The sequence below is a fragment of the Vigna unguiculata genome, chromosome 5 (genome assembly GCF_004118075.2).
Source record: "Vigna unguiculata cultivar IT97K-499-35 chromosome 5, ASM411807v1, whole genome shotgun sequence".
In the NCBI taxonomy this organism is placed as follows: domain Eukaryota; kingdom Viridiplantae; phylum Streptophyta; class Magnoliopsida; order Fabales; family Fabaceae; genus Vigna; species Vigna unguiculata.
In genome coordinates this window covers 10,084,986-10,098,155 of record NC_040283.1, presented here as the reverse complement: position 1 = coordinate 10,098,155, position 13,170 = coordinate 10,084,986, and the positions used below count along the sequence as shown (strand labels likewise).

The 13,170-nt window shown below is 26.5% G+C and overlaps 1 protein-coding gene across 1 annotated transcript; it reads right to left on the bottom strand.

Moving 5' to 3' along the window:
• Nucleotides 1–9,211: 9,211 nt before the first annotated feature.
• On the bottom strand, nt 9,212–12,054 carry LOC114183797 (GDSL esterase/lipase CPRD49-like). The gene is made up of 6 exons (XM_028070936.1): nt 11,879–12,054; nt 10,801–10,878; nt 10,314–10,454; nt 10,139–10,212; nt 9,908–10,054; nt 9,212–9,665 (listed from the first exon to the last, which is right to left on the bottom strand). The coding sequence occupies exons 1-6, from the start codon at nt 11,984–11,986 to the stop codon at nt 9,452–9,454; spliced, it is 762 nt and encodes a 253-aa protein (XP_027926737.1). The 5' UTR covers nt 11,987–12,054; the 3' UTR covers nt 9,212–9,451.
• Between the last annotated feature and the right edge of the window lie 1,116 nt (nt 12,055–13,170).

Below are 13,170 nucleotides of genomic sequence, written 5' to 3'. Positions count from 1 at the left end.
TTATTAATTTATTTTTTTTATTTATATTTATTTTAATATCGCATATGTACATAGAAAGTTAAATTTATTTCTTTATTCATTTATTTTATTTTTAAATTGATTTGTCCTAAATATAGAAATAAACATTTCTACTATTTTTTTCATTCTTAATTTTATTCTTTTATAATTTCTAATTACTTTATTTAATTAATTATTAAAGAATAACTTATTTTTTTAAGGTATTACTTCCTTTTTTATACTATTTTTCTATTTATCTTTTTATGATTTCTAATTACTTTATCCTTTAATAAAATAAACTTAAAAAAATTACTTCTATTTCTTAAAGTAATATTATATATATATATATATATATATATATTACAAAAAAGTGAATATTTGTGACAATTAAAATTACAAGTTCTAGCAGTTAAAAATCTTTACAAATGACATTTTTTACGGTTTAAAAAATTGTCAGAATTATGAATGTCAAAAATAGTTTGTGACAAAAATATTCTAACTGTTGGTATTGTTGTCAGAAGAGAAAAAATAATAATAGCGGTTAAAAACCGTTACAAAATGTAGTATAATTTGAGTATATTTTATTATGTTTTGACGGTTCAAAATCGCTACAAAATATATCAAATTTTGACAATTAAAAACCGTCACAAAATATATCACATTATTGACGTAAAAAACCGTCACAAATAACATTTTGATAGTTAAAAATCGTCACAAAGGACATTTAAGCTTCTCTTTCAAGCATTCCCTTTAAAAAAAAATTAAATCTCTTTTCACTGTGTTACTATTTGCTTCAGATAAACCCATACAGAAAGGAATAACCAATCACATCATGACCATTTGAAATTCTCATTTTATAAAATTGTTGTTGCTATCAAATTTGGACAGTTCTTTCACAAAAATCACAATTTCCTTATATAAAAATAACAAAAAATTAAAGATAATCACATAAAGAGTAGTTTTGATATATATCTTATATAATGTGTACTTTCGAACTATTGTAAATTCAAAAATGTAGTTACTAAAATGATAAAATTTAAAAAGTTTTTTTTATTATGAATGATATTTAAATTTAGAAAATAATAATTAAGAGGATAAAATTAAAAAAAACAAAGAAATCTATATAGATTATAAATTTTATTTTATATTCGTTGAATTAATTTAATAAGACCAAATCAAAAAGTTAAAGATAACAAATATATTTATATTATAATTAGATGAGACTTGGAATAAATATTACATATACATTGAGAATATTTATAAAAATATATTTTCCTTTTATTTATTAAAATAATATTATATTTATTGATAATTCAAATTATTTACTCTAGCATATAAAAAATATTATATAATAATTTTATCTTATAACAAAAATTTCAAAAATAATTTACAATTATCTTTTTTATATTCAATTATAATATAAATATTCTTATTTTTTTAGTATATAAAAATTAAACATGTATTATTTGACAAACAAACTAGCACTAATCATATACACACAAAAATTGGTATTAGGGTTGAACTTAACCAAATTTATTTTAAAAGAAATAAATTAAAGCAACTTTTAAGATGAAAAATTAAATTAGTTTAAAGTTTTGAACAAGGACTAATTCCATTTTTAATTAAAAGTTAAGAGAAAAAAACATATTTAATTATTTAAATAATTATATTTATAACAAAATAAATTAAAACATTACACTTAATACTTCATTTCAAAGATTTATATTAGGGATGTCAATGGGACGAGTAGTAGCTCTCCCGTACCCTATCCGACTCGCTGGATAAATATTTGTCTCGTACCCATGTCCATATTTGTGTGAGTATCCCTTATACGGGTAATATTCACGGATATCTATGGGTACCACGGGTATTTTAAAAATAAATATATTTAACAAGATATTTTAATCATAAGTTCAAATAAAATATAATACATAACATTCATAAATTTCAAACAAAATCCAACTAACCTATCTAAATAGTGTTGAATGAAGGTTTACAAAAGAAATGGAATTTTTTTTAAACCAATTGACAAAACATAACCCATTGAAAATCAACGTGTTAATATTTTAATAATGTTTTTTTTTAACTTAAATTAGAGTATAACATGTACGAGTATGCACAGGTACACATACTATGATACTAGTATTCGCTTCGTTAATATGAAGGTATAAAAAATACGTGTACCCGTTATCCACGAATATTCATTTTTAATATTCATTTTCTACTCGTTGCAGGTTTTATCCGCAAATATCTTTGGGTACAGTTTTTTTTACATCCCTAGTTTAAATTATATATTTGTAAGAAAAAACACTTCTTAATATTATAAATTTTTATTTATATTCTTTGAATTCACATTTTAATATTTTCAACTTGAAAATGTAGACCTTATAAGATAATAGTAAGAATGAAATGAAAAGTAAAAGTAAATAAACTAATTGTTTTAAAATATACCACAAATATATTAATATTATTAGATGAGTATATATATATATATATATATATATATATATATATATATATATATATATATATATATATATATATATATATATATATATATATATATATATATATATATATATATATATATATATATATATTACACTACATTGATTAGACGAGTCTCGCAACACACACTAAACAAATATAACAAAACATTATATGAGTCTAACAATATAGACATTACATGAGTTTGTCCACACATTGATTAGACAAGTGTAACAGAAACAATTAGACGAGTCTAGTCATACACAATAAATGAGTTTGTCCACACATTAATTAACGAGTATAACAAAAATTATTAGATGAGTCATTTCATATATTGATTAAATAAGTCTAAAAGTGCATTGATTAGACAAGTATAACGAAAAATATTAAACGAGTTTGTCGATACACTAATTAGACAAGTTTAACAATACATATTATGTATAACAAAAAAAACAACTAATTAGATGAATCTATATAATCAATATAGACGAGCTTGTCCATATAGTCATTAGTGAAGTATAGAATAAACATTAGAGGAATCATTCCACACACTAACTACATGAGTCTAGGAATACCCATTAGATGAGTCAGTCTACACACTAATTAAATGAGTATAACAATAAATACCACTGAAAAGACAAGTTTAGTAATATTCATTACACAAGTTTGTCCATACACAAATTATACGAGTCTATGAAAACATTTGACGATTTTGTCCATTCATTGATTAGACGAGTCTTGCAATACACATTAAACGAGTATGCACATATATTGATTACATAATTGTCTCCATATACTAATTAAACGAATCTAGGAACAAACACTAGACGAGTATGTTTATACATTCATTAAACAAGTCTAGCAAAATACATTAGACAAGTCTGTCCATACACAAATTAGATGGGTTTATTAATACACATTAAACGATTTTTTCCACTCTTTGATTATACGAGTTTTCCAATAGACTTTACACTAGTCTGAATATACACTTACTAAATGAGTTTAACAATACATGTTATACAAGTGTGTCCCTTTATTGATTAGACAAGTCTAACAATACATATTAGATGAGTTAGTCAATGTATTGATTAAACGGGTAAAGCAATACACATCAGACGAGTCATTTATATATTGATTAGATGACTTTAGCAATATATATTAGACAAAATCTTTTCACACACAAATTAGATAAGTCTATTAATATACATTAGACAAGTTTGTTCATTCACTAATTATATGAATCTTATAATACACATTAAATGAGTTTGTCTATATATTGATTAGACGAGTATATAAAAGAAATATTAGATGAGTCATTTCATACATTGATTAGATGAGTCTAAAAGTACACATTAGATGAGTATGTCCATACACACTACTAAAAAATAGCATTTTAACGACCACCTATTTCGGTCACTAAAAGGCTTAAAATCGGTCGCAAATCATTTAGCGACCAAAATTATGTAGTTGCGAAAACCCTGGTGGCAAACTCATTAGCGACCGAATTAAGTATTAGTTGCTAAATAGCCACCGAAATTTCGGTCGCTAATCTGTCACTAGAATGATTGGTCACTTCTTATTGTAGAGACCAATTTAGCCACTAAAATTTCAGTGACTAATTCGGTCGCTAAAATGACAAAAATTATTAATTTTAAATATATAGCAACCTTTATTTTTCGGTCGCTAATGAAATAATTTTTTATCTTAATAAAAATATCTTTTGGTGACTAAATCGGTGGCAAAAGTAAAAATATTTAGCAACCAATACCACAAAAATTGGCAAAAAACAACAAATCAAATATTCAAACGACTAGAACAATTCATGAACAAATAAAGAAAGAATAATTGGAAAGAAACATCCAACTTGTATTAGAGAAATATGAAAACAACACTACAAAGTTTTTAGAATCTGGGAACTAGCCCATAGAAGACTTGAAACGTGCATAGAGCCATGGAAACATTCTGTGAAAACTAAACTAAATGACACATGGTTCAACTAAACTACCAACTAATTAATCCTACAAGTAAGTCAATTAGCAGGTAAATTGACCCTTCAAACTCCTTTATTCAACTCCAATCCAACTAGCAAGTGCATATGGCATTACTTGAAGTCAAAGTGTTTCTTTCTCTTTAACTTGGTAACAGCATGTTGTATGTGTGTTGATTCAGTAGGCTCTGAGTAAGTGCCGAAATATTGAAGTAATAGGTGTTGTTTTCCACATTAACTTGTTGAATAATCCACAAATAAAGCAAAGAAGGAATATTGGTATGTAAATCAACACTTGGAATTAGGAGAGGCAGTCATAACATAATATAAATTACAAAGATACAATAAATACTTATTAATGACCAAAGAATAAACAAAAAAATTACTCACGCCAAAGCAGTCCAGTTTTCTAGTTGTTGCAATCTGGACCAGAGGATTTTGTTTATAGCACTAGGTACAATCCACTCTAATGCAACACAGGCACCAAAGAAATGAAACTGCAAATCTGTCATTGTAGCCACAACAACACCAATGGATACTACCGTTAATGCTAAAGCCTGTAAAGTTTCAAACCAACTCAGTTGAGTTTCAATAATAATAAAGCAAAATAAAACAAATGAGATAAGTATGAAAATTCTAAAATCTAAAATTAACTGTGGAGAATAACACATCATTTACTTATGAAACATAGAATACAAGCAACATTGTAGCTTGTAATGGATATTTGAGAGGCATGATCTCAGACTCCATCCCTTGTGAAGCTACCAAACTACGCAATGTGGTTAATGCAGGGCAACCTTCATTAATAAAAGGAATAGGCTAACTAATCAAGGGATGCTAAAGCAGAAATGCTAGAGGCATGAACATTTCATAACTAAAGAATCAAGAATCATTAAGCAAAGACAATGTGAAAGATTTTAAGCTTTGACACAAAAAGAATATACCCCCAGTGATAAAATGAAAAAGTTAAACTAATGGAACATGGTGGATTCGTTTCATTTTAGTTTTCTCATTCAAAATGGTAAAAACTGATATTCCGATTTTTTGCAAGGGGAGATCAATTACACGGTACAACCATGAAAGTGAGGATCAAACAAGAAAAAATGAAGAAAATCAGTGAAAATATAAGGAACTAAAACAATCTTACGATGCTAAAATTCTTGATAACCAAGGATAAAACACGTACTGGGAAGCAAAAATGTATTGCATTCAACCTCGGAATTTCATCAAACACGTACTGAGCAGCAACAACATCCCCACGCCCCGTTATGAGTCGATCAAAATCTCCTGCACCATTAACAATCAGTGTGAGAAACAATTTTGAAAAGTTGAATTGGAAGTGAAATTAATAGGGAACTTGCTTCAGACGTTGCAACACCAAACGGCATCGATGTGGCCACGGTAAGTGCCGAGGTGTTCGCCGTTGTCGAAGAACCAGACAGTAAGTAGGGTTGTGGTCCTTGGCACAGGAGAAGAGGAGATTGTCGTCCCTATTGTAACTGAGGAACGTGAGTGGCCTCTGGTGGCCCTTCATCAAAATCGACCTCATCTTCGGTTAGGGTTTTATGCTGCCGCGAATTTGAGAACAATCGTGAAAAGGTGGAGCCACTGAAACATGAAACATGAAATGCGAAATCTAAAAGAGGTGTTTGAATCGAAAACCGAAAACCTAGAATCGAAATACATTTGGTACAGAGAAATGAACGTGCGTTTGGGAGAACAAAAGAAGGAATTTGTGTTTGGATACAAAGAAAGGAGTGAATGGAGGGAGCCCATGTACGAGCCTAGGTTGAAGGCTCCCTTTTGTAACTGTGAGCAGCAGAGTTGAGAGAGGAGTTCATGGTACATGCTTCAATGGAATGAAGTGGATTTCATGCTCGTAGTCACGGCAGCTGTAGTGGAGAACAAGGTAGGAGAGGTGACTTTGGGAATGAAAGGGAATTGAGGATTAGGATTTAGAGGATTTGGTGGCAAAGAAGGGTAATAGTTAAAAAATGAGAGGAATTTTATATAAGAAAGGGAGAGACTTAGAAAATTAGAAAGCGGGAAAAAAGATAAAGAGAAATTAAAACGTTACATAAGATGAAAAATATAAAAAAAAAGTGTTTTATAATAAAATAATACTTTCAAATGTCATATTTATAAATAATAATATAAGAATTAAAAATTGACAACGCAAAAATTTATAATGATAAATACGTATTAATTACTATGTATCTAAATTAAGTATTTATAAATTTGTTTTTAAGTGAATAAATATTCTTTATAGTCATTAATTATTAAAATTATAATTTCTAGTTATATTATAGTGAACCTATAATTTATAGTAGAGATAAAAAAATATTAACCTGGAATCTTATAAAATTTAGTTAATCCAAAATTAGTTTCTAAATTTAAATAATAGTAACTAAAATTAGGAATCCAAAAATTAGTTTTGTCAATAATAGTTAAAAAATATTACATCGTAATTATGTAATTACAAAATTATTTATTAATAAATAATTATTTTGTATGGTCATTAATTATTATAAATATAGTCTTTAATTATAATACAATTTCTATTAATAATATAAGTTATTTTATACATCAAGAATGGAGAAATTAAGATCTTGAAAAAAGTTATGTTATTATTCTTCTTTAAGGAACAACAAATTACAAAAATAACGTTATAATTTATATTAAATATTAATCTAAAATTTATCATCTATTAGTTTAAACTAAGTAAGTATTGATTTTTATTTTAAATAAAAAATAAACAACAACAAATTATAAAATTAAATAATTTAATTAATTATAATTTATGTTAAATATTATTATAAAATTTATTATATTCTTAATTTAGTCTGATTAAATAATTTATATTAATTTTATAGAAAAAATGTTTATGGATTTAACTTCCTAAAATTTTCGGTCCATATTCAGAGGTAAAAAAAAATATTAACTTATAATCTTACAAATTTAGTTACTCCAAAATTTGTTTCTAAATTTAAATAATAGTAACTAAAATTTTAAGTTTCTAATAATATGGTAATTAGGAACCCAAAAATTTGTTTTTGTCAATAATAATTAAAAAATATTACATCTTAATTACGTAATTACAAAATTATTTATAACTAAATAATTATTTTTTATGATAATTAATTACTATAAATATAGTCTCTAATCATAATATAATTTTTATTAATAGTATAAGTTATTTTATAAATCAAGGTCGGAGAAATTAAAATTTTGAAAAAAGTCATGTTTGTGTTGGATATTGTTCTTCTTTAAGGAACAATAAATTATAGAAATAAGTAATTTAATGAGTTATAATTTGTATTAAATATTAATCTAAAATTTGTCATCTATTAGTTTAAACTATGTAAGTATTGATTTTTGTTTTTAAATAAAAAATAAACAACAACAAATTATAAAAGTAAATGATTTAATTAATTATAATTTATGTTAAATACTATTATAAAATTTATTATATTCTTAATTTAATCTGATTAAATAATTTATATTAATTTTATAGAAAAAATGTTTATGAATTTAGCTTCTTAAAATTTTCAGTCGCTAATTCGGTCACTATATATAATGTTTACTAATATAATATTTAATTCGGTTGCTAATTTGGTTGTTAAAACATTCTTTTTAGCGACCAAATATTTTTGGTCGCTAATTACCATATTAAAAATAATTTAGCGACCAACATATTTTCGGTCACTAATACAATTTTATTTTAGTCGCTAATTCGGTGGCAAAAATATTATGTTTAGCGACCAAAAATATTCGGTCGCTAATAACTATATTAAACATATTACAAATTTTTTGTGTCTATTTTAGGATTATTTTCGTCGCTAATTCGGTGGCTAAAACATTACATTTAGCGACTAACAATATTCAATCGCTATTTTTGTCGCTATATGAATAAATTTTATTATATACTGATTTGGTCGCTATTTCGGTCACTAATCTGTAACTACTTTTGTTCGGTTGCCATTTCAGTCACAATTTGCGACCAACGTTTTTCGGTCACTAATGTTGGTTGCTAAATTGTGTTTTTTTTTGTGGTGACACTCATCAAACGAATCTTGTAAGACACAATAGCGAGTTTGTGCATTCATTAATTAGACAAATCTAACAATATACATTAGAGGAGTCTATTCATATACATATTATATGAGTCTATTCATACACATATTGAGTCTATTAACATACATTATATGACTGTATCCTTTCTCTGATTAAATGAGTTTTGCAATATACATTAGATACATTTATTTATATATCGATAGGATAAGTCTAACAATACACATTATGAAAGTATGTTCATATACTGATTAAACGAGTTTGTCAATGCACTGATTAGACAATCTAACAATACACATTAGATTAATTTGTTCATACACTAATTTGTATTTTTAATGAATCCACTCTACATATTTTTGCATATCTTTTATATTTTTAGAGAATTTTATCTACATTTCTACACATGTTTTATCCTTTGTCTTTTTGCAAAGTATAGTATTTATATTTTTAAAAACATATTTACTTTCTACACATGTAAATCATTTTTAGGTTGATAGTATTCAAAACTTAATTCTAAACTTAAAAATATTTATTATTTCTTTCCTTAACCTCTAAATTGATTTTAATAAAAAAATATAAAAAACACCAATTCTTTAAAACTAGTTTATTAAAAAAAAGTGTGCTCCACATCTATTTGATGTTTATGGGAGATAGGAAGAAACAACTTGATCAAGATGAATGATATAAAAACAACTTGAATGAAAAGACAGACGAATAATGGATACCAACAAAACCATCACAAAACATACTTAATAAAGTTACATATTGAAATCAAGGTAATCACTATTACCCGTTTATTATTGAAAAGTGGAATAACAAAGATTGTCATTTTTCATGACACACAACATTGAAGTCCATGACTTGTTGATTGTTGCTGAGCATACTGTAAATTGCAACATGTCTTTAAGTCTAGTCCCATTGGTCATTATCAGGGAAGATAAGGTCAGACATATTAAAAGTTGTCTTTCCATCAGGTTCAACAACATCATAAGGTGAATCTTCTCCAAATTCACTTGGCATTGCCCTCCAATAAAGACTAGGTTCCCAATTTGCTTCTTTAAGTACATCCAATATCTCTTTTGATACAACCTTACTTCCCACATTTGTCAAATGAATTCCATCACTGAAAAATAACCAAAGCCCTTGATCAAAATATTGAATGTTTAGTACAGTAATAGCATATTACATCAGTTTTTTCGACTTATCAGTTTTATAACCAATGTTGTATCAAACTATGTAATAAGTGAAAATATATTACATCGATTGTCAAGAACTGATGTAATAGAGAAAACAGATATTACATCGTTTATTCTTGGAAACCGATTCAATTGGGGGCACACAAAATGAAAGCATATATATACTTACATGAAGCAAACATCTTGCCAATTATCGATTTTTTGAATAGCAGACCACAAATCAATGCCCTTGATATTCATCTCACGAGACACCTCCATGCATGCTTCTGCATATATTCTACAAGCTTCGTTTGTCCTCTCTAGTTCTCCCAGTACACTGATTTCACTCCAACAATTTATTCATCCTTTTAAGATCATGTCACAATTCTAAAAGAAATATAATAAATAATCAATTTATTACATGTTGTGAGGGATTTGTGCCTCATTGATGGGAGGAGTGGTAAGAAATATTACGCGAGTCTTCTCAGACAAGTTCTGTGAATCATTATGAAACTTATCAATATAATAAAGAAAACCTAGTTTTGTGCATTAGGTAGCTAAGAACTTGATGATAAAAATTAACAAAGAATGTTTACCTTCACATGCGTAGCAATCTTTCTCATATTTTCCTTGTATTCATCTAGAGGAACATGAGGACCAATGCCATTTGGATTTGGTATAGAAGAATCATTTCCACCAAAGTACACAATCACCAATGATGGTTGTTCTATGGCATCCTTTGTTAAAAAATCATGATAATACCAATGTTATGTAATTAAGAATCCACACATTTTATTAAAATAAAGAGAATAATTAATTTACGAATAAATAAAGTAAAATAAAATTTCATTAAAATTTGAAAATATATTAAAATAGATTCAAGATATCACGTGTGCAACATTTCAAGCTCATCTTACCCATAACATTTATATTCTGAGGTACATTTATTTAAACTTTTCATATTAAAAAAAATGGTTAGGGGGAAGTTCACATTTATTTATGAAGAAGGGTAAGAAAATTGATTTGAAAAAAAGTGAAAAGCTTTTTGAACACAAGAATTTAGCACTCAGATTATGAACATACCTTGGGAAAAATTGTATCCAAAACCTCTAAAGCACGCCTTGAATTCCATGCAGCATATCCTCTCAAAACTATATCAGCCTTTGTCATGCACACATTAAATTATCATTGACAATGCATTATTAGTTATCAAAAAGCATATATAAATGTAAATTCATTCGATTATTGTTATCATAAATGTAAGTTTTTCAATAGTTCTGATGCAACTTTTATAATAAACTAATTTTATTGAACATTATTCATAAAAAGGAAAACAATTTCACAATTTCGATTCGAGTTTTTATTTCCACAAATGATAAAATGAACAATTTTAGTTATATAAGAAGAAATACATAATAATGCACGTATATTTATTATGCATGTACCTACAACAGGCAAGTTTTATATTTAAACTCATTATGCTGAGTAAAAGCTCATATATTAATATATTGTAAGTCAACGTAACGTAAAGGGTTTTAGTTATCTTATGCGCATGACTTGGGTAATCATTATTATCATGCATAAAGATTTTAGTGATCTTATTCGAATTCGAAGGAATGAAACACAAAGTTGTCTATAAATTTTTACGTGATAATAAATAATTAATAAATTTGAAGATATTAACATAATTAAGATGTGAAAATTTATAGTTATGTCTAATATAATGTTATTTAAATGTTGATAATCTCAGAACATTAATTTGAAGAATAAGAAAAAAAAAAGAGGGTTAAGTATGATTTTAGTCTCCGAACTTTGACTCAAAATTGGAATTTGTCTTTGTCTGACTCTTCAATACATTTTGGTCCTAAACTTTAGAAATGAATGAATATAGTCCTTTTAACCCAATTATGTTAATTTTTTTTGACGTGTCGAATGCTTTTCATATTAGTATTGGAGTTTTTTACACTGTTTGACACATTCTTGGTTCAATATCTACCGAGAAATATGTTCGACACTTCAAAAAAAATTAACGTAATTGAGTTAAAATGACCATATTCATTCATTTGTAAGGTTTAGGAGTCAAAATATATTAAAATTTCAAACAGAGATAAATTCTAATTTTAAATCAAACTTGAGAGACTAATACTTAAAAAAAAAATACCTTACGAGCGTAGACGTGAGAAATAGTAGCTCCCCAACCTTCATAATAGCTGTATTGAACAATGGAAGATCCAAATAACACAAACTGTGGCCTCGATGGTCCTATCATCTTTCTTCCTCTTTCTCTTTCACTTTCTCAACCACAAACATATAAACCAAAGCAATGTCTGTCACAATTTATACACGTTGTAGTAACCCACGTTCTCGGTTTTTATATTATATTTATATATAAAATTTCATCCAAAACATAAATCACGTTAGTTATGAATGGGAACCAGCTCAGATTTAAATAAATATCCATTACAACAGTCACCATATAGGATTATAAAAAGGAGTACATACAATATTTTCCTTTCTTGACCAAAGAAAAAACATTATTCAAAATTTAGAACGGCAACACTTGTTCAACATGCTGAGTTATATTTTTTTATATAATTTAGTTATGGTTATAGTTTTCGAGAGATTGTAATTCTATATATATGATATAAATCTTATACATATAAGACATTTGACACCACTTTAATCCTAAAATCTTAAGATAATGGTGTTATGGGTTTTTATTCTTATATAGTGTTTAACTTTGTCTATTCTATTTAATGTAAAACTTTGACTCACACTTAAACTATTTCCAACACAATACGATAATATCATTTCACAATTTGTAACAAAAATTAATGAAAAAAAGTTGTTTTCTTGAATCTGAAAATGTGCAATTTGCCATTTTCTTACCTTCACATGGGCTCTGTTTGTTTGTTTTTTTGTTTTTTTTTTTACGTGAATAAACAAAGACTGGTTGATTATGATCGATTATAATAACTGACTGTATATATAATTAATATTAAAAATTTGACTTTTATAGTTTTTCAAATAAACTCTTAAAAGGTTTACCTCTATACACACGTATATACATAGATTGAATTGATTGACCTAGTTTAATTTAATGTCTTAGAAATCATTTACCTAACTACCTGCTCCTGATAAAATAATTGTGTGAAAAAAAAAAACCTTAGAGTCTGCATTATTGTTGGTTGAGAAATACTTTGATTACGATATTTTTGTCACAAGTGAGTCGATTACGAAAGTTTCGGAGTTTGACAATTCATAAAATCTTGTCAGTTTTCACACGATGAAGGTATCTTATATTTATCTGTATAAAACTACAAACTAAAATATATATTATCTGAGTTGTAACAACCTAACTTACTAATTGTAGATGATACATTAAATTATTTGTTTATTTAATTTATAACTATCTTTGTTTAGGTAGGTATTCTAACATCATATTTGTTAATC

Excerpts from the sequence above, each read along its gene's own strand:
- LOC114183797 (XM_028070936.1), bottom strand. The coding sequence starts at position 11,986 with ATGATAGGACCATCGAGGCCACAGTTTGTGTTATTTGGATCTTCCATT. Across the intron at positions 10,879-11,878 it reads CTCACGTCTACGCTCGTAAG|GCTGATATAGTTTTGAGAGG; the intron begins GTATTTTTTTTT and ends TGCATGACAAAG. Across the intron at positions 9,666-9,907 it reads TGGCAAGATGTTTGCTTCAT|TGATGGAATTCATTTGACAA; the intron begins GTAAGTATATAT and ends GTTATTTTTCAG.